Source organism: Cheilinus undulatus, linkage group 14 (assembly GCF_018320785.1).
Source record: "Cheilinus undulatus linkage group 14, ASM1832078v1, whole genome shotgun sequence".
Classification (NCBI taxonomy): domain Eukaryota; kingdom Metazoa; phylum Chordata; class Actinopteri; order Labriformes; family Labridae; genus Cheilinus; species Cheilinus undulatus.
Window position 1 is genome coordinate 36118604 of NC_054878.1, and position 27494 is coordinate 36146097.

At 37.9% G+C, this 27494-nt stretch overlaps 1 protein-coding gene across 1 annotated transcript in view; it reads left to right on the top strand.

Annotated features, from left to right (window-relative positions):
* Positions 1 to 1608: 1608 nt before the first annotated feature.
* The window catches only part of fntb (farnesyltransferase, CAAX box, beta), a 30881-nt gene continuing 4995 nt past the window's right edge, over positions 1609 to 27494 (top strand). The window contains exons 1-8 of the mRNA XM_041804480.1: positions 1609 to 1832; positions 4431 to 4495; positions 11748 to 11820; positions 12611 to 12702; positions 15790 to 15936; positions 17457 to 17540; positions 20758 to 20844; positions 20967 to 21096. Coding sequence (XP_041660414.1) covers positions 1734 to 1832; positions 4431 to 4495; positions 11748 to 11820; positions 12611 to 12702; positions 15790 to 15936; positions 17457 to 17540; positions 20758 to 20844; positions 20967 to 21096 — 777 coding nt within the window. The 5' untranslated portion in view covers positions 1609 to 1733. The remainder of the gene's footprint in view (positions 1833 to 4430; positions 4496 to 11747; positions 11821 to 12610; positions 12703 to 15789; positions 15937 to 17456; positions 17541 to 20757; positions 20845 to 20966; positions 21097 to 27494) is intronic.

Here is a 27494-nt window from a genome sequence, read left to right on the forward strand (position 1 = left end):
CTTACAGTGGGTGCGGTGGACCATTATCAAGTAGGAGAGAAGAGAGAAGACAACTTCCGGTGACGCATTTCAACACAAGACCTAGCCGTTTACTTAAAAAATATTTTTGTGGAGCAAAATTATGATTGTATGATTTCCAAGATAGTGTCACAGTATTGTCTCTAATTTAAACCATCATACTTGTATCTGCCATGTTTCTCAAATCTCAAATGTAACCCCCTTAATACTTTGAAACACATTGGATATTTAATCGTTGTATTTCACATTTATTTGATTGTCTTTAGTGCTACTTTGAAGGAACAACTTGACATTAGAATTTCATTAAAGATTTATAAAGTGGTTTTCCATTCTGTCTTATCTTGTCATGATAAAATCTGTAAGTTACATTCATTTTGAGGTTGTGGTAGAGGAAGGGAAACATGCACATACCTACATTTCCAAATTATTTTAAGATTTAGTAATATTTTATTTGATTTCCATGCATGTCTACCGTTACATAGACTTGTTGCACTCTAAACAACGTTGCATTTTGAAAATACTTCATTTAACAATGTCATAATATTTTTTGATAGGCATAGTGTATCCTTTGTCTACCAAATAGTGCATATCCTTATTAGGCAGTGTTTCTTTTATTGTGGATAATACATCTGGCTAGAACAACAGCTCTCCTTACATCAAAAATCGTTTGCTTCACATTTAGATAACTCTAAGATACGTTTGGCTATAAAGATTTTTGATTAAAGTCTGTCCAAAATTAAATAAGTGGTTAGGCTTTTTAGTAATCCAGTTATGTTAAATCACAACTCAATATAAGTTTATCATTTGTATTTATGATACAGATTTTTTGTGTTTCTGATGTCATCGTTTTTAACCGCATTTTATTCTTTTCATTGCTTTTGTATTTTTCCTCGTTTTTTTAATGTAATTTGTTTTTCCTTGTGGGTTTCAGCAATTCTTGCTGCATTTTGACGAAAGGTTCTATATAAATAAAGCTATTATTATTGTCATGATCATCATTATTATCATATAATCATGTTCACTTTTTAGTCTGTATATTGCCTTCTTTAAGCCAAAACCAGCCAACGGGAGTCCCCATCTCCTTTCGGCTCCTTTTTCTAAGAGGACACCTTCAAATGCTTGTCTAACATGTAAAAAAACGTTCAAGATATAGGCTAAACAAGACGAGTGTCTTGAGTTAGAGTAATACATGTTATAAATGCCCATACAGATTTTAAATGATGATAATGTGTATTGATAAGATAACTTTTTCCTCCCAATCGAGTTCTGTGTTTTATTTTGAAGGCCAAACGGCAACTTCCTGTACTTTTTTGTTCCGTTTTTGCCGACTCGACGTAGACCGGAGGCAGAAATGAGACGCACGGTAGAACAGCTTTTCTTCGACACTGATTCATGACAGGGAAATTAATGAAATGTGAATGTTTAAACAATTATGCTCTCTGTGTTAAGATTTTTAGTTGCAAAATAGTCGTAAAACACTTTCCCGAGATATCGTGAGTGTCAGCGAGCCGTTATCGCACCAAAATGAATGGAAGAAGTTTGTTCCCTTGGAGACGCCGTAGCGGGTGTACGCGCAGTTTCCGCCCACTCCAACCTCAGCAGGAAGTAGGCACAGTCCAGTGTTGAAAGTGAGTCAACTATCAAAACAAACTAACGGCATTGGCAGCAGCGTGTTCCCCGCGGCATATTTTTAAATAACGATTTTTAAAATCATTATGGACGGTGTACCGATGCCTTTACGGTGCTTCAACGAGTGCCATTCCGTAGAGATGTTGGCGGATGACGGGGTGGAAACGGTGACTTCAGTGGAGCAGGTGAGCGGTATGGGAGCACAGATTAGCTTCGTTAGATCATGTGGCTAATGCTAATGCTTGTTTGACGGAGTGACAGCTTTCTGTTTGTGAATGGACGAAAACTGCGAGCGTAATTTAACTATTACACGTAAATTTTCCCGCCATAAATGAAGACAATCGCGGGAGTTGTTCGCGTTAATTAACTTGGCTCTCCGTGCTTTAGCTAGACTAAGTTAGCCAACCTGAGCTTTAGGTACTTGGCATTTAAAGTTAAAGAGATTTGTTAAGTTAGCCGTGAGCTAAGTTGCTTAAACAGTTAAGCTTAGGTTTGACCCAACCCTTTTAAATTTAGCATGTAAGACGTTTAGCGACTCTCCAACAAAATAATACAATAACTGATGAGATAACTGGTGCTAGGTTTTAACAAGTTACCGTGTTAACTGATGTCTTTCTGACAAATGTGTCTGTGGTTGTCATAGTTACAACTAAGGTTTCGATTGTGCTCTGTACTGGGTGCTTTTAATGTTTCACGTCTCCTTGTTTAAATGAACGATAGTATAAAAAATTGTCGACGCTCTGAACATCTACATCTGTTTTATAAGACATGTTCTTAAAAGAGGGCTTTCCCATTTTTATGACTGAGTTCGAGAAATTTACCAGTGTTAGGTACCCCGGACTTAAATTTCAGTTTAGTTTATGTTTACCAGTGTTAATCCTGCCAGCTATTTTAATTTTAGTTTTATACCCTATTCGAACGGGATTAGTGTTACATAGAGGTCTTTGGTAATGTGTAATAATCGCTCATGACTTCTGTGTTTTTAATTCGTCTGTAATTTACGGAGTATAAATTCCGGGGCAAGTTACCTACCAGCGCATACATATAACTTATATGCCTGGTTTCCAACCTTTATCATTAGGGCCCCCTACTAGTATCTGAGACAAAATACAAGCTAAGACCCTCCCCCCCAGGGCCCAATTAAAACATCAATTTGAATTGTTTCCATTGACAAAATCCCACCTTATCCTAAACACAGTTGTTCTCACCAAAGATTAATGTACAAACAATTGGTTATTACAACTGCATTCTAGGGCCCGTCTGTAAAAAATCTGTTAATTACTAAGAAAACTCCAATCTTAAAAATTTGTTCATTTATGAAAAATATACTTGAAAATGTTTTTTTACTTTAAACGTCTTAAATTTATGTGAAACCAAACTGAACAAGTTGAGAGCCTAAATGAATGATGCTTGCTACTAGGACTGAGCTAAAAGGAGTAATTTGTAATGTCACCCAAATACATCACGTTATTGTTATCACTTTATCACTATAAGAGACATTCCTGTGAACTGGGGTTATCCAACCACTGTTTCTAGTTTGCGTTCTTGTAAATTTTTGACTTAACAATGTCATTCATTTATGACTTTAAAACCTGTTTTGTTTTTTTTGTTTTTTTTGTTAATCAAGTCAAAATTGACATCTTTTTAAACTCAGAGTTTTCAATTTGTTTCTTTTATATATATATATATATATATATTTAATTTCAGATATTTCAGATGTATATATATTCAATTTCAGATATTCTGAGTTTGGGGTTCTTTTAAATACACAGTTATATCCAAAGAAATTTGTTCAAAAAGTGACAGATCCTCTATATTTTTTTATCTTTTAGGGAGGCCCTTATATGAAGTATGTACATTATGTTTGTAATCATGATCTTAAAAATTGTGCACATCTAATTTTGACAACGTCAGTCAGTTTAAGGGTGTTTTAACTTTTTTATAAACCAACACAATAACAAATTGACATTTGTCAGGACTCTACAGGGTTTTAACATGTGCTGTAACAATGACAACCAAAGAACACATTACACTTAAAGTTGCTATTTAGCGAGGCCACCCGGCAAACTGAAACACTGTTTCACTGATCAACGAAACCAATATTAATGACCCCCTTTCCTTATATTTAATTGGTTCTTTCCCCTAACTAGCCCGTAGGACTCTGACTTAAAATTCTGCTTCTTCTCTCATAGAAGGAATTATTTGTTTTTTCTTGCTTTATATCCATTTAAAATGTGCTCTTAAACATAGGCATTTTAAAAACAAGGTTTATATGCAGGGCTGCTCAACACATTACAGATCTATTAGCAGTTAGGTACCAAGGAAGTGATACCAAGTATATTTTTTTAAATAATTTAAAAGTAATGCCTCTTTTCCATAGTGTTTTTGTATTTTTCCCTTTCTCCCATAACAAATTGACTCATCTACTGTCAGTATTACATAGTAGTAAGTTGTTTCTGTGGAAATAAAAGTTAAGATCAATAATACACAGTCTCGATCATGATCATGCCTGGTCAAAAGATGTAAGGCTTATTTTGATCAAGTTGAATGAGTATTTTCAATAGGAGACAGGTTATTGAATATGTTTGCAAACAATGCACATTTGCTGCGATCTGAAATAAGAACAGTGCCACTAATGAAACCTTGGTAGTTTTAGTGCCTTGTTCTATGTCATGTATCAGTTACTGTATGCGGAAAAGCTGATTTCTAATTCTGTTCACAAGCAAACAATGATCTTCACAATGATTGTTTATGCTTACCTGTTTTTTCTTTTTTTTTATCAGAAAAAAGTGGAGCGCAGCATTGAAGAGGTCTTCACTGCTTATAAGCAAATACACAGCTTACCACAGTGAGTATCCACAACATCATCATGCTTTAGAATACCTGTGCTGCAAGTGAATCAGGTTCCAATAAATATGCTGACATTGGTGTTCAGTACATCTCTGTTTACTGATTCTGCATAAAATCAGAGGAACAAGACCAACTCTGATTTCCTGGCTTCCCTTTTTATTACAAGCACAATATCCACTTTTGTTTTGCCTTGACTGTACACTAGGGCTACATTATAAAGATCTTTTTATGATCATAACAACAATATGAGCTTTTGGGGTAAACACATCGCAGACGTCTGAATTTATTGCACTACACTTAAAATATTCTTTAACAATTAATTATTTGTACTTTTTCTAAGCTCTCACACCATTTTCATGCTGTTAGATGATACTCGGTTTAGCTACCAGCTACTCTTAGAGTAGCTGCAAAAAATTTAGTGATAAAATGTTCTTTTTTTTTAATTCTAAAGAAACATGTTGCATACAGCTTTAGCTAAAGCTTATTTTGATTTTTGGTGTTAGTTCATCCATCATACTTCATATCAATATTACCCTATCAAAGGATAGCATTGTTTATTTCATGTTTTCTTCATATGGGGAAAAACAGAAACACTCCAAAATCTTGTTGAAAGCCTTCCAAGAAGAGTGGAGGCTGTTACAAAAGGGGATCCAACTCCATATTAAATGTCTTTGAATGCAATGTTATCACATTCCCTGTTGGTGGAATGATGGGGTGTCCAAATACTTTTGTCCGTATAGTGTACATTGCAGATGGATAGATATCACAATGTCACCTTTTTTTCTGATATTGTTCAGCTCCTCTGCATACAGGAAATCAGTGTTTGTGTGTGGGTGGAGAGCAAAAGAGGAATGTGAGCACTGGACCCATCTGCAGCTGTAAAACAACAATTTCTATTGAGTTAATATCTACAGAAAGACATCTGAAAGCTAAAAAACTACTGTTAAATGTCGTTTTTCAACACTCTTTCCTTCTGGCTTCTCAAGTTGTTAGTCAAACTATGAATGTCAGACATCCTTGCAGGATGTTGTCAACTGTTGGCTACACTGAAAGACCTGAAAGGTTTGCTTTAGCTACCATTGACTATATGGTTTTCAGATGACAGCATGTGGGTTCAAAGATTGGCCTTTATAGTGGCTTAGTTTTTGTTTCAGACATATGACTGTCAGATAATTATGTGAAATCAGGACACATAATTGACCTAACATCAACTCAGAATATCCTAAAAACTCTTATAGAACAGTGTATGAAAAACACGCGTTTTCAAACCCATTTCAACAAATTGGTCAGAGTATTTCAGCTGCATCTGTAATTATAATAATCTAGTCAAAGGAGCCTCATAATGTTGAATGCATTTACTTCCATTATGAGGCATTAACATGAACACTGCTCATTGGCTGCGGCTGTGAGCTCGTAAACACCTGCAGTTTGCCAGCAGAGACGGCAGCGCGGTGATGTATGAAGGCTGTTATCTAAACGGTGTGATGATCAGCCCACATACTTTGCTCCTGCCATCCGCTGTCATCAGCCCGCTCTTAATGGGGTGACTCATTTCATTTCTATGACAACTGCATGGACTTGAATGTCACGGTCTAAGCAGCCATGAAGAGACGTGTTCAGTCCTATGTGAAAATGAACGGTGTTTATCAGTGATATTATACATTCAGTGACTGATCATTTGGTCAGGACTCAGGGTTCAAAGCCAGGGGAATTTAAGGTTAAAATGTTAAATGATTTGCAGTCATTATCTCGAATGAGAACAAATGAAATGCACTGATGTATTCTTGTTTCAAGTTGGTGCTGATATGCCATTTTTCCACCCACATCTGCCAAAGTAAATGTGGACGCTTTAAAACAATCCCCCTTGTGATAAATTTTCCCTGAACAAAGAAAGTCTCTTTTTGCAGCCTTTGTGTTGAATCTCTTGAAGTCCTGAAGGGTGCTCTTTGCCAGGAACAAAGATCCATTCAGAATTCACCATTATTCTGCAAAGGACAAGCACTTAGTTTTTTCCTTTCCGTGCATTTAGATTAAAAGCAACAGTTGAGCTTAGGTCATGGTCATTTCAGGTTCTGCATCCCAACATTATATGACAGACAGAGCTGAGAAGTGAGTTCAGCTGTTTCAATTCACTTCAGGTATATTCAGTCCAGTGGTGTAGAAATGAGTGTATTCATAATTTACATTCTTTTTTGGGTATCCTCATTATTTAGAAGTGGGTATACTCTATGGAGACTTAAAAAATAAGTGTGTATACTTTGTATATACCAGTGTATATCCTGCACCACATCACTGATTCTGCCCTTGACTAGAGACATCTTTAATCTGCTTAGAAGGAAGTGCATTTACAGATGACTGATTTCCTTGTCAATTTAAAAGGAATTTAACTTCACTCAAACCAACAAGTCTGATGTAAGAAAACTCAGAAAATAGTTACACTCAACCACAATTCATTTGAAATTATTTGGAGGTAAATTGTTTCGATTGCTGAGTTTGCTAATGCTCAACACTGCTTGAACCACCTGCATGTTCCATGCAGGTTTACATCCATGCGTCTGTGCTGAATGTGGTTACACTTTGCTCTAGTACATAAACCAGTAATATCAAGAGGAGTCTGGCTGCAGACCGTTCATCTCTGACAGCCACTCTCACCAACCATTGATCTGAGGCACCGTATATCTCAGAACGGAAGTGCCATAGTTAAAATGTATTTCCAGTTTTAGATCTTTCCACCTTTCAGAAAATGTGTGCCGAAACAAGCCGTTCTCAGATTTTCCTCTCATGATGTCATGTGGGGAGTTAGCACTGCCTCAGGTTCGGTTGGCCCTTTCCGCTTGGAAGAACATTCCGCCCTCCTCTCCTGATCCTCCTCTCAGCCTCCAGCCGAGAAGAGGATCAGGAAGCCAACATCCATCAAGCCACATCCATTTCCTGAGAGGGGCGGAGTCAGACAGCTCATTTACATTTAAAGCCATAGAAACAGCTCTTCTGAGCAGGGCTGAAACAGAGGGGTTTTCAGACATGCAAAAATCCAATACAGGAGGGTTTTTTTTTTTCAGCAACAAACTTCACAGGCATGTTTTCAGGACCTCTGAGACCAATATAACCTTGTCTTAAAAGGGTAAAGTATTTCCCCTTGAATGCAACTTTATTCTTTGACAAAGTCTGTAAGTTGCGTTCATGAAATAACCACAAAATAGAGAAAAAAGTCAGATGTTAAATTACGTATAGACCTGTTTTAGAAGTGGTTACATGAAAGGTGACTTGCTTTGGCTTTGTTAGCTTTTGCTAAATGTTACATAGCTATGCAATTGATGTTACTATATAATTCAATGTAGCTAAGTTAGCTTTGTCAACATGAGCTTTAGCAAACGTAATTAAAGCTAACATAGCTATGTAGATAACATAGATACGTAGCTTACATAGCTGCTTTGTGAGATTAGCTTTAGCTATGTAGATAAGTTAGCTTTATCAAAATGAGTTTTAGCAGACCCAGCTAAAGCTAACAAAGCCACATAGATGATGTATCCACGCAGCTTACTTAGCTACTTTGTGATCTTTGCTGTAACTATGTTAGGGATGTAACAACCTGACTATGAAGATTATTATAGTCACGGCTCTAAAGAAAAGTGTCTGTGAGTTTTTGTGTGTGATTTGTTGAATTTAAGCGTCTCATTTAATGTTTAAAACTTTAACCTGCTGTCAGTTGAAACCATTGACAACGACAAACAAAATCAGCTGCACAAGCTATTAAAGGAAGATGCACATAAGAAATGAAGGTTCCAATACAGTCCACATTTTAAAAGCACATTTAAAAATCAGAAAAGGTTGACCAAAGTGCTGTACGTTGAAAATTAAAGATATAAAAACATAACAAAACACAAGGCCTATTCATGAGTACAAAAGGATTTAGGAAATAAAACATTAAGATTAAAGGAAAGGGAGAGGGTAAGACAAAGCCTAAAGTTTGGGGATAAAAGTGCACTTTTAGGTTTTATTTAAAAACCTGCAGCGTGGGGATGGCGGAATATGTGGAGGCAAAGCGCTGCAGTCCTGCTACTGAAAAGGGTCTGTCACCCCTGAGGTTTTAACTTTGACCTCTGGACTGTCAGATTGAACTGGTCAGAGGATTGTCACTGGGTCAAGAAGTGCCAAAGCTTAACTTAAGATCATTATATTTTTAACCAAGCTGCCACCAGTAAAAGAAAGAGCACTGTCTAAATTGCACAAATACATGTCAGTGTTGTCAGTTTATTTGTGCAATTAGACATTGTGCAGGAGTTTGACTTCATTTTCTTACAAACAAGAAATCTCCCAATAATTGCTGCAGAGGATATCTGTTTTTGTTGCCAGATGTTTGTCTGCAGCCAGGTCTGCCCTCTACATTTAAACAGCAGAATTTTACTCCTTGTTTGATGAGCAGAGCAGCGGTGGGCGGTCTGCCTCTCAGCTGTTTAGCATCAGTTCCCCCTGATTGTTTTCGTGCTGCAGACTTGCTGCTCTGAAACCTCGAGCAGTGATCTGTGACTAACACTGAGAAGGTAGAGTTTAATTACAACCGTCGTGGTGAGCGCTGCGTGAAAAGGGCAGGCAGTGGATACGACCGTGTGGGTGGTGAGGAGGAGGGTGTCAGCTGTCTTTGACTCGTATGTGTGCGTGTTTGTGTAATGGGAGCTACAGATGTTGGTGAGGGATGCTCTGGTGTTTCTGACATTAAAATGATAAAAAGGGACTATGCATGTCTGTAACTACAAACTGCCCCCCAAGGTTTTCATAATGTGTGTCATTATTTTAATCTAGTGCTTATTTTCATATTTTTAAGTATGCATTACCCATTAATTCCACACACCAGAAGGATACCAGTGCAATAGTGGCCCTATTGTAAACTTAAAGGCCTTGTGAAGGCATTTTTGTAAACCTTCCAAGTAGAGCTGTAGTCAACCAAAGAAAATCTTGCTTGACCGAAAATCAGCTTAATCCATAACAGGCTCCTCATTGCACCCTCTGGTCACCTGGATGACCTTAAAAATCAACATAACAAGCTTTATGAGGCACTTTTGATTATTTTTATCCCCATTTTATTATACTTAAGTAACAGCTGACTCAAAGACGATCAGCGTCATATAATTTCTGTGATCACGGCACAGTAACTGTTTGGCATTATAGCCTACAATATATCCTTGGACAATTGTTTGTATTAATTTATAACGGTAACTATTAATAAGATAACTTGTTCCAGCCGGCGCTGTGCTATTTATGAGCTTATATCAGACCACAGCGTTTATTTTCTGAGGTGAAGGAGGAAAGCCCACTGGTCATGACTCTTTCTATCTCCCTGTAACAGACACTAAGGCTAACGTGAACATTTAAATCTGATGACAGACAGGCAATATTATACCCCATATTTACTGACTGGTGAATTAAACAGGTCACAGGAGTTGGGGCTCTGACGAAGGACAGAGCAGAGACACTCAGTTGTGCCACTTCAGTGGCCTACAAAAAGCCTGCATCTTCGTGTTGAGTTTAACCGCTGTGAACCAATCTGGATAGCCCTACTTCCAAGTTCTGCTTAATACAAAAATACTTGCTAACCTGGCACGCTGGATGGATTTGTTTCACACATCCATCTGGAAAACCTCTGATAGACGGCGTTTGAAAAAGGGCAGAGCCTTTGAAACTCGGAGGGTGATTGGATGAACGTTCTGTCTGTCACATCCTTACAGGCCAATCAGAGCAACAAAACATATGATGTGGTAGCCGCTACCATGGAATAAACTTAACAGAATATAGAGTTGTGAGAAACATGGAAACAGGCGGGTCCTTCTGCTTTGCAAGGTTAAATACTTGCAGCTTTATATAATTGCACAGCCTGATATTGCAATTGCACTTAGATTAGATTAATTATGCAGCACTATTCCTTATTCCAGTAATTAATACAATTTTATGTCATAGTATAAGTCAACACTTTGTGTTATTGTCATTTTATATTGTTACACTACAAACACTGGTGATAGTTCAGGCAGATACTCTGGGGACGTGGGTTGAAAGAACTTAAAACATGCAAGTATGCCACTTGCTTCCATATTGACCTTTTGCAGACTCCTGACTGTAACGTCACTCACTACAGGGGATTGCAAAAATATTTCTGTTGACATTAGGCGTATATGCAAATTATTCAGTGGTTGCATTCTAGGTTTATTTAAGAGCCATAAAAGTAACAGGAAGTAGCATAATAGAGTTAACCTTCTTCACACAAATGTCAGTGACTCCGTCAAATGGGCTGAGTCACATTGTGGCATTGACAAACACAAAATTGGGCAGACAGGTCTAAAGAAGCATCTCTCTGTAGACAGACAGTGATGTAAAAGCATGCAAAAGCCTTGATGCTTACATAGCTGTTCACAAGAATACTTCATTGTTTAGCTTTTCACTGAAATGTCAAAATATGCTCATCAGACGTGTATCTGATGGAAATCAGACAAAGAGGCATTTGTTAGTACTCACAGTTTATAAGATCTCATTTGATTGTAAGTCACCATTAAACAGTATTACATTTTAAACTGTAAACCTGACCTTTGCACGCTTTGGCATTAGCTTATTCAGTGCTTCTGCTGCAGATGAGATGTTCCTCTGGAATACGATGTATTACATTAAAACATTTGCAGAAATCAAATACTGATATTTCAAGCTTTTAAAGCTTTCCTTGTACAAAAATGTGCACTACACAGTAGAATTGGATAATATCTATTGTTTTAATACCATTAAACCTTCCCCGAACGTTCCTGTGGTATACAGGTGTTTAAGATCCACACTTTAAAAGAAGCAGGTGGACTTGCCAGCATGCACAGACCAGCACAGCGAGCAGTGTACATGCCTCCACAGGAGTTTCATTCACTCCTTTTTTTATAAAATGCTTTGAGTTTTAAAAAATGAGGGTGTTTATAACAGAGGTACTATAAGTGAATGAAAGTTATAGCATTGTTTTCACACTTCACAAGTAAGCTGGGTTACATCAGGACAGAGAATCAAATGAAGCTTTGTTGCTTTTTCCCTCTTTCTCTCTGCATAGTCTGTCTAAAGGATAGTCTGAAGCTGCTGTCTTATTTTTGTCTGTCCTGTACTATCCAAGGAACAAACCAGAAAATTAGCTGTTCAAAGAAACAAAATGTTTGTAGTTTTAAGATTTAACTTGTATTTGATCTACCATTTGTTTGTAACCAACTGTTCCCTTGTGTGTTTCGTTTCTTCAGGCCAACCTTGTTGCGGGAACAACACTACCAGTATCTCAAGAAAGGCTTACGTCACTTATCGGACGCTTATGAGGTACAGTCATTCACTTTACAACAATGCAAAATCCTAAGCTTGTCATCATACCAGATTTGAAACTTTGATAAGTTTCTGTTTAAAAAAAAGTACAATATTGATATCAATAAGATCCCACCAAATTAGAAAGCAACCAATTTTGGATGAGAAATATTTTTTATTAAAGAGATTGTGGAAAAAATGCTGCACAACTTCTAAATTGTAGAAAAGACAAGCGATGTTTCAGTACAGAAACATTAGTATTGAAACAGTGCCAAAGTATTTGTGCAGTTAAGACAGTGCTCGTTATCTTTGCTTTCTCTTTCTTGCAGTAGTGTTTGTTTAAGAATGTGACTGAAGATCTGTATTTTTTAAAGGCTTTGGTACATTTTGATACCATTAATCATTAAAACATTTAAATTTTTTATCTTTCTAAAACACACAGGTAATTTTGATATCTGTAGGCCAGGCCAGGTCATTTCTTGTAATGTTAGATTGACAATGGAGTGTGTTATGTATCATATTTAATGTTATATAGGCACTGATAAAATAAAGATGACAAATTGAGTCAAGTGTGTTATGTTTAACATCACTGTGTTGTTTTTAAGCATAGCCATCATCATTTTACCCTAAAATGACACGTGCTGTCTGCCTATGAGCATCAGCTGTATCATTTTCCTTCTCCAGACTCCTCTCTGTCTCTGACTCATCTCACAATCTCTTTTATTGCTATAATTGGTCATCTGATGCCCATCTTATCATGTGATCCGCGTGTGTGTGGTGCTGTCCGTCTCTGTCTGTGTGTGTTTAGTGTCTGGACGCGAGTAGACCGTGGCTCTGCTTCTGGATTCTTCACAGTCTGGAGTTGCTAGAAGAGCCCATTCCTGCTAATGTCGCCTCAGAGTGAGTCACACTCACACTAGCAAAGACACACTTTACATCAGGACTGCCATCGTGGCGCAGTAATGGAGCCAAATCGTGCCTGTGCTCTGGCAAGGGCTTTACTATTTATGACTAGTACTCATAATTACGCTCAAAGCACAATGATGCTGCAGTGCAGTAATGTTTAAAGATGATTACAGTAACTGAAGCAGCGACTACTGAATGTCTCATTAAAGCTCTGTAGAGGCAGTTTTAATGTGAATATCAATATCTATTTTTTATGACTAATATAAAGCAGTTAATCACCTATTGTTTTTATTTTGGTCCACTAATTGAAGGGAAAACATTTTAAAAGATGCAAAATAAAGTTCACAAAAAAGTAGGTAGAGTACACTGAAAAGAAGAATTTCAAAACAAAACAAAAATCAGCATATACCAAAAATATTCAACAAATAAGTTGCACTTTTATGAAGGCAGATAGGTAGCAAAACATATGCGCTTTAATAAGAAAAACAAATGAGGATTTTGAGGAGCATAAATCAAACAGCCATGCACACATAGAATATTTGTGAGCACTTTCTCAGCACTCATGTGCAACATTTCTCTGCTGAAGTGTGCATCTTTGCAGCCTGAGAGGAGGAAAGTTTTCTTTGGGTGTGCACAATCATACTGCATGTGTTATTGCTTTGTTCACGCTGACTTCAAGTTGTTCTCTCTGCTCGCTTGAGTAAAAACTTTTTGTTTTTGTCATTTTTGTCAGTCCGTGGGCCGCACATGCATGTTGTCTACTAGAATATGGTGGGCGACAGTGATACAATCTTCCTCTCTTATGATTGGATGTTATGCAGCTCTATGTCACTTTCTGTTTGCCAAGAATAGTCACTTTCATCTCAAAACTGGCTGCAACCCATGTATGTTTTAATTAATATACCAGTGTGAAGTGTTGAGACGCTACTATGTTCACAAGTGCAGCCACCAACATCACATATCACGTGTGACCAGATGCTTTTGAAAATTTGCCCCATTTATTGTGTATTGCAAGCAACATCTTCACTGCTCATAAAGTACTGTGATACACCGAAATGCAGAACAGCGTGGCGGAGTTTGGTGCCACTTTTGAAGGCAGCTGCTTTGGCTATGCTGCACAAAAAAGGGCTGGAATCCAGAATGACACAGATAGCGGGGTGGTCACGACTCTACAGGTCATAACATTGCATTTAAAGAAATAGAATAGAGTGTCAGGACACCACACTGACCCTGATGGTGAAGGTTGCTGTGTAGAGTGACCGTCAGTATTAGCTAAACCCATTCACACGCATCCATACACATACCACTGGTGCAGGAGTGGAAGCAATTTAGTGTTAAGTGTCTTGCCCAAGACATGTGACTGCAGGAGCTGGGGGTCGAACCCCTGACCACCCACCTGAGGGACCACTGACAACCCTACCTGCTGAGCCGCAGTCCCCCCTGAAGTAAAGGAATTTAATAGTTAGGACTTTATGGCAGTGTAAAGCAATTTATACAGCAAGGACGGATGATAACAAGAAAATAAAGCTGAGGATCGCAATAGGGCTCATTGTGCATAAAAATCCTTTATATTTTGTTAACTTTATTATTAATTAAATACTATTGTATGAATAAAGGCAATCCTGAAATAGCTTTGCCTTTGCAAATGAGCTTGTGCGAGAAAAAAAAACAGAACTTCCTCCACAAAGTCAATAGTAATTAACAAAGGACTTTTTGTCTCTTTCTGAGGCTGAAACAATAAAATCTGAAGCAAAATTGCTTGACTGATTTTTATTTTATATTCACAACACCAGTAGAAATTATCAGAGATATAGAGGATTATTTCACAGGAGGAGAATCAGCATTTATAAGCAGAAAAACAGAAAGATTTCACAACTCAGATTCTGGAATTTTGATTTTTGCAGATTTGATTTACAATGTCTATATAATTTGGAATCACAGCTGAAGAGTCTTGGTTATTATTTAATATGTCTTTCTGGTACAGTGTCAGTTTTTTGTTTTGTAACTTCTTGGCCTTGCAGTTTCATAATGAACTGCAACAAATAATCTTAGTCATGGTTCTGACTCTGGTTGTGGTCAAATGAATGTTTTTCCTGAAGTTACCATGACAGGTAATTGAGCCTAACAAGACTAATGATTAAATTGAGCCGAGCGGGCAGGTTTGGTATTTCAGCCGTGTTCCTGCAGCTGTAGCCTCAAACAGAGTCAAACAGTGTTACTGCCTCCAAAATGTCATTTGATTAAATTACTGCCAGTCGACAGAAACTCTGCAAACCCTGTAGCGAGGAGCGCTGCCAGGCTGCAAACCCACACTCTCATTATGACCACGAGACGTGCCAACACACCGGCTGGCACTGCCCCACGCCTGTGTGACGCCCTCGTGCCCAAACACACACACACACACACACACACAGAGGCTCTGTTCAAAGATCTACAACAATGCAACCTACAACAGATTGCGTTCTCATGAAGTGCACACTGTTCTCAGGTCAGTTTTGGCTCAGGACTGGTTGGCCAAAGTTTCTGTAGATTTTTCTTCCAACTCATTTGGCTCTCAGTTTTGTGAATTCCCCACATGGCCAAGGATGGACTGGACGTTTTAGCAGAAAGCAGAAAGGATGATGAGGGAGGAGGTCTGTATTCTACTGCCACATCAGCTCAGGGAAGTGAGGCAGAGGTTCTCATTTTGAAATGTCAGAAAGGTCTGCAGGCCTGAGATACAAGACAGTTTCATGAAATATGATGCCATGACTCAAGATACAATAAGATATGATGTTGTTGATTTGATGCGATATTTCAAGAGAAGTACTTGTTAAGCCTTATACAAAATTTAACAGTGGATTAAAGCATGTTAAAATGTACTCAATGAACATTAGCTTTACCATTTTGATTGAAAACAAGGGAGAATGCATTCACTGTTTTAAAACATAATACATTATCAACCCATAAAGCACATTTGACATTTCATTTCATTTTATTTCAGACAGTTCAAGATTATATTGTAACATATAATAATTCAGTGTGCCAAAAAATATCAGCCTAATCAACCTGTTCCATTCATGTTTTTATTCCTCTCCCCAGTGTATGTCAGTTTCTTGCTCGCTGCCAGAGCCCCACAGGAGGCTTCGCGGGGGGTCCAGGACAACATGCCCACCTTGCACCTACATATGCTGCTGTCAACGCTCTCTGTATCATCGGCACAGATGAGGCCTACAATGTTATAGACAGGTACAGTCTAGTTCTCATATTATACCAGGTATTACCACATGGCCATGTGATGGTTGTGGTTGGGTTTGACTGTTTCAGCAATACGCTAAAGTAATGTGATGTGAAAAGATACTTTTATTCAGAAAACTGAAATTAAATCCGATCTGGAAGAGGAAATGCACTGTAGATCTGTCAGAGAACTTTTTAATGGCATCTTTTGGAGATTTCTGTCTTACGAAGAATGAGAATTTTGTTAGTGGCTCTGCAGGCTTGATTTTAAACTTTTACATATTTAATGGATCTAGTGAACTGCATTCATTTCAATGATAATAAAAATGTTCTAGATCAGTGAATCTCTGCTGGTCTGGCTTCAGGACCCACCAGTCTGTCTTACAACAGATCGCGACCCAAGTTTCCACAACATTTTCAACAACGCATGTTTAGTTCATTGAATATGTTGCAGTTTGGAGCATGATTGGACGAAAACACCTATTTTAAAAAAGTGAATGCGAACGTCGTAAAGTGGCCCAGCCAGAGCCTTGACTTGAACCCTATCGAACATCTCAGGAGAGATCTGAAAATGAATGAAGAATGGGAGAGAAAGGTGGTCTTAGTGACTCTGAATGTGCCACGGTTGTTGGTGTCAGACAGGCTGGGCTGAGTGTTTCTGATCTAGTGGGATTTTAACACAAAACCAACTCTAGGGTTTACAGAGAATGTCCAAACATAAAGAAAAGCAACAGCAATTTAAATAGCCACTCTTTATAGCTGATGTATGAGATGGGAGATTAGTAAAACATTGCCTGGTACATTGAATCGTGATATCTTGTGCTACATTCCAATGGTGGGGTCAGAATTTGGCATAAATGACATGAAAATTCTGCCAGACCAACAACTACAGCATGTTCAAAGTCAACTTTTTCCTCATTATGATGCTCTGAACTTCTCTAGAATGTCTTGACCTTGACTACATGTTTGAATGTATTGGTGGCTGCCATGTGATCAGCTGATTAGATATTTGCATTAATGAGCAGCTGACCAGGAATGCCAGATAAAGTGGTTGCTGGGAGTATATACAATAATTTCTTCTGCAGACGTAGATACTATGTCCTTATGTTGATGTCACGGGTTAATTATCACCTAAAATATGTTCAATGGTAGTAAATATAATATTGTATAATAGGTAGGAATGTAATGTAAAATGAAATAAGCAGAGGCATATTATTGTAGGAGGTATTACAGGCATTATCTTGATGTAATTTAATTAGCAGCTCATTATGAGAGCTTGTTAGTTTTGTTTAAATGACTTTTTCTTGTATTAATGTCTCTGTAACTGACAGGACGATACCTCTCACATTCACAGTCCTGATTTCTGTGTGTTGACTCTGTCTCAATGTTTTATTAAACCGCCTCTCTCCTCCTCCCTGTCTCCTCTCTATCTCCCCTTATCGCCTCTATTCTGCTCTTCCTGTCATCATACATCTCCTCCTCTTCCCCTCTCTAACCCCCCTCCTTCTCCTCCTGCTCTGACTCCTCTCTAGGGAGAAACTGTTAGATTTCCTATGGTCAGTGAAGCAGCCAGATGGCTCGTTTGTGATGCACGTTGGAGGGGAGGTGGATGTCAGGTGAGAGCCCAAAAGATAACGTTGCATACCCCTCCATCTTCTCTTATCACTTTTCCCTTGTCGCTTCCTTAAATAACATTTGCTTTGTCTGCACCAAAATCAGTCTGAAAAATACTTCAGAAGCCACAGCCAAGTGTATGTTTCTGCTGTTTTTACCATGTCCTTACTGTGTAGGAGTCAGACAGTCACCAAACACTTAGGACATTATTCATCTCTTTTCTTTTTTACATGTCTTTTTGTTCTTCTTTGGTGCTGATACAAAAGAGTAGAAATACCCATCTTGCTTGCATAATAACAGTAGATTCTAGGTGGATTTGTATTGCATTTCCTTTCTTTGAATCTTCTTTGTGGAGCGATGGCTTTTTTTTTTTTAATAAGCAGCTTTGAGGTATCGTCTCCGGTTTCTACAAAGAACCACAAAAGTCAAAGTAACTTCTCTGCTCTCAGAGGAGGCTGTTATCTGTTGCAAACCAATTAATGTTCTGCTGTCATTCTGAATAATTTAAACTGTTTTTTCCTTTCTGCTGGGTTGGCTCATCTGTCTCTCTCCTGTGGAAACAACATATCTCTAAAATGTCAACTTTTAATGAAGTAAGAAAAAAATCCAGTGGATTTAAGAAGTTTTATTAGACCCAGAATAAGAGAAGTCACACAGTCTCACTTTTCATTACAGGATAAGTCCTCATTTTATTTGATATTTTTTCTTACTGTCATCAAATCCTAAAGCCAAACCAAAACCAACTAAGAATTGATCACAATATTCCCCTTAGAGATCCTAAAACCAATAAAAAACTTCTGATCTAAGACCTGACACAGCTCTTTCCTTGATTTTTAATGTAGCCATTGTTTTAAACTACATCCCGTCTTTGTAAATTAATTCACATTTCCAGATTTTTCACTGCAAAGTCTGTAGGTAGAGGTAAACCTGCAGGATAACAGCCTATGCACAGGGTGGGACACATCAAACAGACATCTGAAATCAAGTGCGGCAGAAGATTTGCTCTTAAATGGCCCCAGCTCAGTCTGATACAAAGTGTAAAAGAAGGCAATGCACAGAAAGTCTTAACCTGAAATCTTTTTACACAGATCTCTGGCTATAAAAAATGCCCCCAAAAAGTCAGCCATTGCTTCAAGAGGCCCTGTTGTTGTCAGGTCATCTGCAGTGAGTTCAAAGATCAAACCTCAGCTTAAAATCGCCCCATAAATGGCACAGTTTACTCTTGTTTAAGTCATGTTTTCAATAAACTACATTACCCAGCTGTTTTCAAGTTTATTTTAACCCATTTTCTTTTAGAATTTCAGTTGAATACATAGAAAAATTTAAGATGACTACAACACAAATTAAATGCAAGTTTTGTCTTCTAATAAGAATTGTTGACATAAAGAAAAGGCAGTGTTTTTTTCCAGCTTTATGCAAAATAACTCCTCCAGTAGCACAGAATAAGAATTGTTAAGAAACACATAGCAAAAGTCTAAAATCTTACAGTGATTATGAAAAACGTGCTAACTATGAAATGCTTTGTCACTCAGTTTGCCTATTTACCTCCTGGATGGAGGACAAGAGTATTAAAGACATGCGTCTACTAGGCTGGTAAAACAATCTATTTGTGATTTTTGTGTTTTTCCAAATATTCTTATTTAATATGCAGTTAGTTTTAAGTTAGTCATCTTGTTTATTTTTAACAAACACACATAGAAAACATTCTACCTAGGGCTGGATGATTTTTTAAAGGCCATATGTACACAGAAATACAAAGATATGGTAAGTGAGATTTTTTTTTAAAGCTGTTCTAGAAAAAAAGACACTTGAATGTTTGCATGTTGAGAGCATAATATCTCTGCTGCAAAAATAATGGTATTAAACTGGTATTTTGACACATTTCACGATAAGTGATATTGCAACTTATGCAATTTAAAAATTACAGCAAGACATTACGGTTTACTCTAAATTGTTACTAATTGCCCAGCCCTAGCCTCTACACCATTTTGATGTAGTCAGATGAAACTTAAGTTAACTACCAGCAAACCTCAGTTTTATTAGTGCCAATTTAGTATTGAACAAAGTGTTTTTTAAATTTATTTGGAGACATATTATTGTATGAAACAAGAACACATTAAAACTATGTGTTATGGTAAATATACACTTAATTTTGTGCTGATTTTCATTCCTTTTATCACACTCTGTACTAGGGGTGTCCAAACTTTTTCCCTGTGGGCCACATACAGAGGAATATAAGGATGATTGGGCCTCTTTGATGTAGCTTATTTTTAGCTTATAATTAAAAAAAAAACAAACAATGGGGGATACAATGGGCTTTGCAAGTATAGAGACTTTGGATATAAAACTCGAAAATATGGTAATATTAAGGAAGTATTTGCCTAATGATTATGTATTAATTGCTCAAAGTAATTCCATGTAGTATTGTTGCAGTTTCCTGGTAAAGAAGGTGGTATTTTACCCTAATCCTAACCCCTAACCCTAAAACATATTTAAAAACTATTCAGGAAGAACTCACTTTAATTTATAAAGAAATAAAGAATTTACCTGGGAATTATCAAGCAACTGTTACCAATGTATTATTTGGTAAAATACCAACTTATTACTGTGAAATTGCCACCTTATTCTTGAGAAATTAAAAGATAATTGCCCCTTATTTCTATGAAATTACTCAGTTATTAGGGACCACTAAAGTAAAGTGTTACCCAACACTCCCAGAATGCTTGGCGGTTAATTTACACTGGACTGGTTTGCTAAATTACATCACAGTGGCCGTGTCATCTTTATATTTTTCTGTATGCCGTCCCCCATTAAAAAAAAGTTTTGATAGCCCTGGACTAGTGCCATATATTTTGACACGACCCTAGGACTAGAGTATTCTAACCCTGAGCACACTCAGAGCTGTCTTTCAATATTTGCACACACCAATTGTTAAGTGGTTCAGGGAAAGAAAGCTAAACAGACGATGCTTTCTACTTTATATTTGTGTCTTGTCTTTGAGATGATTCTTTGTGATAAAAAAAGCAAATATAAGCCTTATCTTGGAGTTTAAGGTTCAGAGCTCAAAGATAAATATGTTAAACCCCAGATGACTTCACAAAAATAAGAATGGATATTTATATTTTGTCTGCTGGTTGTCTAAAACATGATGCTTTGGAAGATAAGTGTAGGAGGAGCGGATTTCCTGCTCACCCACGTCTGCCCTGCTTCCTTTTCCAGGAGTGCGTACTGTGCAGCTTCTGTAGCATCGCTCACAAACATCCTCACACCCAAACTGTTCGAGGACACGACCAGCTGGATCCTCAGGTACAACCTAGCAACACAGCGGTCTATTTCTGAATTATTAACGACCGCTCTGTGCCTCCATTTTCTCTCATAAAGCAGGGAGTGTGTTTTTATTGTGCCTTTTATTTTTGCACTGTCTCCAGGTGTCAGAACTGGGAGGGTGGTCTAAGTGGAGTGCCAGGTTTGGAGGCCCACGGGGGCTACACGTTCTGTGGCACAGCGGCACTCGTCATCCTGGGGAAAGAGCATATGCTGGATCTTAAAGCTTTACTGGTGAGAAATGACTGATCATTTTTAACTTTTTTATTATTTAACTGGTTTTCCACAATCATTCCCATCACTTTTCTGTCATCAGATATTTGAATTCTGAGTTTTATTAAGTTAAAACCTGCATGTGAGTGATTAAAGAGTTCTCCGCATGCTAACAAGCTCAGAAAAGAAAGTCCCTATCTCTGGTCAAAGCCTCTCAGCTCTTTAGTAAATATCAGCTGTACTTCAAGTCAAAGGTTGAGAGAGTACGCTCTCTTAAGTGTCTCGGGTCAATATCTGTCCCTTTCAAAATATAGATTTCTGTCTGAGTGGTTTAACCTGAGCAGCAGTGCAGCTGGAGATGGTGGTCAGGGGAGGGAGAGAGTCCTGGTGGTTCAAAAAGGTTGTAAGTTGACACCGGGTCGAGAACTATACAGCAGCATGAAACAACTGCTCATTAATATCACTGACTCACATTATTAGCTTCTTTAAGAGCTATAATACTCTGTAGTGTGTTGATTGTAGGGGTCAGCTGATTTTCTACTTAGATGATTGTATTGTATATTTGGCCCATTATCTTTACTGACATTTTCTTTTACTTTTTTTACTCTTCATAGTCTCACTTAATGTCATGCCCACGTCACGTCTGATCGGCTCAGTTCAATTCAACAACTTTATTAATCCCTCAAGGGGCAATTTGTTCAAAGCAGCTTGTACATAAAAACAGTGACAAAGACAACAACAGTAAATGTAAGCTGAAATACACAATAAGACCTAAAAAAGTGAATACTGATATAACAGGCTGAAAAGGGACTTGCAGGGTAAAAGACTGAAAGACCCTAAGGAGCATTCAATAATCTGATTGCACAAGGAATAAATGAATTTAAATGGCAGTTAGTTCTACACACAGGTAAAACCTAACGACGTCCTGATAGCAATAGAGAAAACTCACTGATAAATACATGATCAGGAGAAGCCAGAAAACTCTCAGCCTTGTGAAGGATCTGCTGGCTACAAAATGAATTTAAATCTGTCTGATTAACACTGATGATTTTAGAACAGACTTTAACAAAACTGTTCAGACCAATAGACTGTGAAACCAGCATATGAAAGAAAAACAAAGAAGACTCAATAAAAGACTGATGGAAACAACACTGAATGACAGGACTGCCTGAGAGAGAATTCAGTTGATCGTCCAAATATATGCCTATATATTTGTATGACCTTACACTCAACTTTTTCATTATGAGTGGTGCACTCCTCCACGGTGTCTCTCTGAAGTCTGAAGTCAAAGATCAGCTCCTTAGTTTTCGAAACATTTAAATCTAAAAGGTTCTCATCACACCAGGAAATAAAATCAGGTAGAGCCTTTCCATGATCTAACACTGGACCTTGAAGGAGGGACAGCAGAGCTGTGGCGTCAGAAAATTTAACAAGGTAGCTGCCCTCCTTAGTGCTCCTACAAGCATCAGTGTACATGGTAAAGAGGAGGGGGGAAGGACACACCCTAGTGGTGAGTCTGTGAAAGTAGTAAGGGAGTCTGATAAATTGCCATTTACAGACACCCTCTGAGTTCTGTTTGTCAGAAAGTTGATAATCCACAGGACTAACTGATGAGACAAGTTAAGTGGCTATAGGTCACACAAGTACCAGCCAATCAACTCTGAGGCTTGGTTGCCACTGACACAGTAAGCGCATGGCATAACCACCTGTTTTTACACTGCTACTGCGTTACTCTGTGGTGTGTCTTGTGCTGATAGTGCAAGTGATAAATTATTATTGTTGTCTTCATTTATTTGTTTAAATAGTTTTACTTTTGTCACAAACCGTTGGTTCCCAACCTGGGGTCTGGGACCCCCCAGGGGGGGCACAAGGCATTGTCTGCTCTGAAGCTGCCAAAATTAAATTTACAAATATTGACTTAAGCCATGAAAAAGCAGTTATTAAGTAGTTTATACAAAGGTTTTGATAAGAAAAGCATGCGTAGGGTTTTATCAGTGAAATAATCAAACCTATGTTGATTTTTGGTGGCAGTGTGTCACTTTTTCTTCTTTCTTGGGTCCTGGAGGGGCTCCGCTTCTCACAGGTACATGTAGGCAGGGCTCCAAAGAAAAATGATTGGGAAACAATGTCTTAAATTACCAACAATTGGTGAATTGAAAGAAAGAACTAGTGACACTCACATAACCTTTCAAAACTGACAGGTTGGCCAGAGTCCATTCATCTTGCGAAGCATCAAGCTGATACATTTGCTCTCAGATGGAGGATGACTGGACCAATCAGCATCATTTGAGGAAAAAGAGGCAATAACTAAACATGTGGTTTAGCTTAAGCTACTGCAAGCCTGTAAACAATGACACCCAGTGAAGAGATTAGCGCGGATCCACCTGTGGTGGCACTTCTACCAGAACTGGACAACATTTCTTTATTCAAAGCAGAGAAGAGAACCACACTGAAAGCTTTTTTACTATTATTTTCTGGAATTTTTGCCTTTATTTAGATAGGACAGCTGAAGAGAGACAGGAAACATAGGGAGAGAGAGAAGGGGGAAGACATGCACCAAACAGCGCAGAGACCAGTAATTGACTCCACAAACCAGTGCATTGAGGACAAAAGCCTCTGTGTATGGGTGCCTGCTTTAACTACTAAGCTAACCTGGTGCCCCTGAAAGCTTTTCTTGGTGGATAAGATGTCCTTGGTCTTCTCCTTCTCACCAGCTTCAGCAAAAAAATAATTGAGCGCCTTCTCAGCTGTCTGTTGAGCTCATGTAATGTAGTTTACTACATTAAAACAGGCGATCTGGCATCTACGGACAACTTAGAGCCACCATTTAATCTAACAAGCATGTCTTTCCACTGTGGGAGGAAGCTGGATTACCTGGAGGGAGCCCATGCATGCATAAGCCCCACATAGGAAGGCCCTGTCTGAAGGGGATTGTGAGGAACGGGGCTATCCGTGCATAAACATGCAGCCCTTTTCAAGAAGCAGAAAATTGCTAAACTTCTGTATGTTCCAGCTTTTAAGCTGGGAGGTTTGGTTGAAATTCTTTGTCTTGTAGCAAATTAAAATCAATATCTTGATATAGAATGTCTATTTTATTTTTAAAAAATAGGATGGATTTACACTTCATATTGATATTAATCTGATCTAGAGACATGTCTCTAGAATCTACAGTTCTTTTTTATCCTTACAGCCGTGCCCCTTTAAATGTATTCTGTGTTTGAGTGGATTAGAACAAAAGCTGCTTTTCTAAAGTTTTCTTTCATCCAGTGATGTAGAATGAGTCACACTGATAAAACAGCTCCAGTTTCATCTCTTAGAGAATAAATTAATCATTAACATTGGGGGCTGATTCATGTTGATGGCATCTCGCAGACTAATGTGGCCTTGTTGTATTTTTCATGCAGCATTACTGAAGACTGTAGACTTAACAAACAAGAGAGGAGACATTTTGTAATTCTTAGGATTTTTGTTCTACAAGTACGAAGCTGTGAACAAAAACGAGTGAAGAAAATTCAACCTTTTCAATTTAGTTTTACAAATCAACAACTTCAAGTATAAAGATGCAAACACTGAACTTGTGTTTCAATGCCCTGGCTTGGCTTGAATAGGAAAAAAACCATCTACATCTAGTTTCAAGAAAGGGAAGCTGAAATATTCTCACAAGAAAGTCTGGAAATGAATTATCAGTCTGCTGAAAGTTTGCTTTAAGCAAAGCAGTCCCATTATAAAGCATTCATGAAGAAGGTTACTACATGTGCGAGGTAAAAAAAACCCTCAAACATATTGATATTTCTGTTTTTCAGCTAAAACAACTGCCTCTTTCAGAAGTCTCTACAACAGTAGAGTTAATAATTTTTTCATATTTAACACTGAAAGGAGGCCAGAATGAACCCCAAAACATAAAATATGCATATTTAAAAAGTGTTTCTTTGTTTTACATCTACTCTGGAGAAGCTGGTGTTTGTAAGAGGAACATGCAGCTTCTGCTGCTGGAAAGGCTCATTTAAACTAGTGTGTACTGACCCAAGAGACAAAGATATTCTTCTGAGTTATTACAACTGGAGACTTCCCCACTAAAATAAAAAATATTTATTATAATAACAATAATTAAAGTAGTAATGACCAAGTGTCTAAAAAATTTAGGACACTTTTTAAGTGACTTTCTTCTTCATAAATGACCAGTCAGTATGGATATCTGTCCCCAAAATAGTGACTTGCTAATGTCATAAAAATAACTTAATCTCTCAGAAGATTACAGGTATCATTTCAAATGATGACGAAGAATCTTGTAATGGCGGTGTGTGTCAGAATGATGTGATAGTATCTTAGAAATGGATAGAATTTCTGAGTAATGACGGTGTGTGAGAACATAAAGGCACAATGATTAAAATTACACAAAACTCAAATACTGATACTGTATCTCAATTTAATGATAACATTTATTTAAGAACTGACATAGTATTGAGAATTTTGACTTTACTCAACAGGAAAGGATGACGACTGAGCTTCTCAAATAATGAAGTTTCATCCCTCACTGGAAGCTTAGAGAGCCAAGCAGAGGATAGAGCGATTGAGGAGATACGTATGTGTTAAAGGGGATGTATTATGCAAAAATCACCTATTCAGCCTTTTCTCACAAAAATATGTGCCCCTGGCCTGTCCACAATCCCCTCAAGTACCAGGACCCCCTCCACCTTTCAGAAAATGTGTGCTAAAACAAGCCGTTCTCAGATTTTCCCCTCACGATGTCATGTGGGAAGTTAGCAACGCCCTCAGGTTCGGTTGGCCCTCCCCACTTGGAAGAAAGTTTTGTCCTCCTCTCCATATCCATTAAGCTGCATCCATTTCCTAAAAGGGGCGGGGTCAGACAGCTCATTTACATTTAAAGCCACAGGCACAGAAACAGCTCGTTATGAGCAGGGCTGAAACACACAGAAATCATATACTTGAGTGTTTTTTCAGCAACAGACTTCACAGGCATGTTTTGGGGACCTTTGAGACCAATATAAACTTGTCTTAAATGGGTAAAATATGTCCCTTTTAAGACATGAGACGTCCTCTTTTCATTCTTGAATGAATAAATAAAATTTATTTCAGCTCACTCATAACAAACAAAACCATTTACAAGGTCTCGGTGAAATTTCCAAGGTAACTGAAAAGTGTGCTGAAACTAGAGCTTATTTAAACCTCACAAAAACAAAACCATCACATTATCATAGCAAGATCAGCGCTGATTCATTGTTTTTCAAATATGTTTTTTATCAAATATGAATGTTCCTCTCAGTTTTTATCAACCGTCCCTCATTTCAACAACGTCTGGATACTTTGTGGTAATTTTCCTGTTTAAACCTCATTTGTTGTTTGTTTTGTATGTCATGTGATGTGATGATGGCGTTAGCTGATCATCACTCCGATGTCAGGCAGCTTAAACAGCTGTTTGTTTCTGTAGAGAAATATACAATCAATTAGTTGCAATAGAATACACTCTAGCAATGCTTTGGTTCTGTATATTAGCAAGTTATGACCAGAAACACATGAAAAACAACCTGAAGTCTATTATTAAAAATAGATACTGACCACTCATATGGCACAGCTGAGATGAGGTCACAGGTTCAATCCCCAGCACCTGTAGTTACTTGTTGATGTGTCCTTGGGCAAGACAACCCAAAATTTCTCCCTCTGCTGTGTCCGTGGCATATGAATGCATGTGGATGGGATTACATAGTGCAGGGGCTCTAAAGCAATTCCATTTATTTTATAATTCAGTAAACTTTTATGTAAGTAGACAAGTATATAAACAGACAAAAATAAATCTCTATAAACTTACAAAACAGGACTGAAATGTGTGACAGATGTTAAGTGTACAACAGATTGGGTGCAAAAGCATCATAAATACATGACCAGTACAATTACCTGTATGTGCTTTTACTGTCCATCAACATCCTAACAAGATCAGCTTTTTTTCTTCCAGAATATGACGGTAGAAACTGTCCCTTTGCTCCTTACATTAGCCATTTCTCCAGTTCAGTTTTCCAACCAGTTTCCCACATGCATCTATTTCCAGCATGTCTTCTTTCCACATTTTCAGTTTCACAGATTTTGGCTTCTTCCAACATTGTAGGATTAACTGGGCACATGTTATTAATCCAGCTGTAAAAAACTCTACATGAATAGTTGCTAAAGTTAAGTGCTTCTTCTCTTTTTTTAGTTAACAGTGATTAATCTCCACTTTTTGTTATTGCCTTTCGAATCGTCAGTAAAACGACCTCCAGGATGCCCACTCTCACATATCCTCACCCATAGCTCCTTAGATATCATCTCCTCTCTCATTGATCGTTTGACCTCAGAGCAGGCTTTGAGATGGACCTGCACGGTGGGTCAGGAAATACTTCCGGCTCAACAGAGAGCTGAAGAACAAG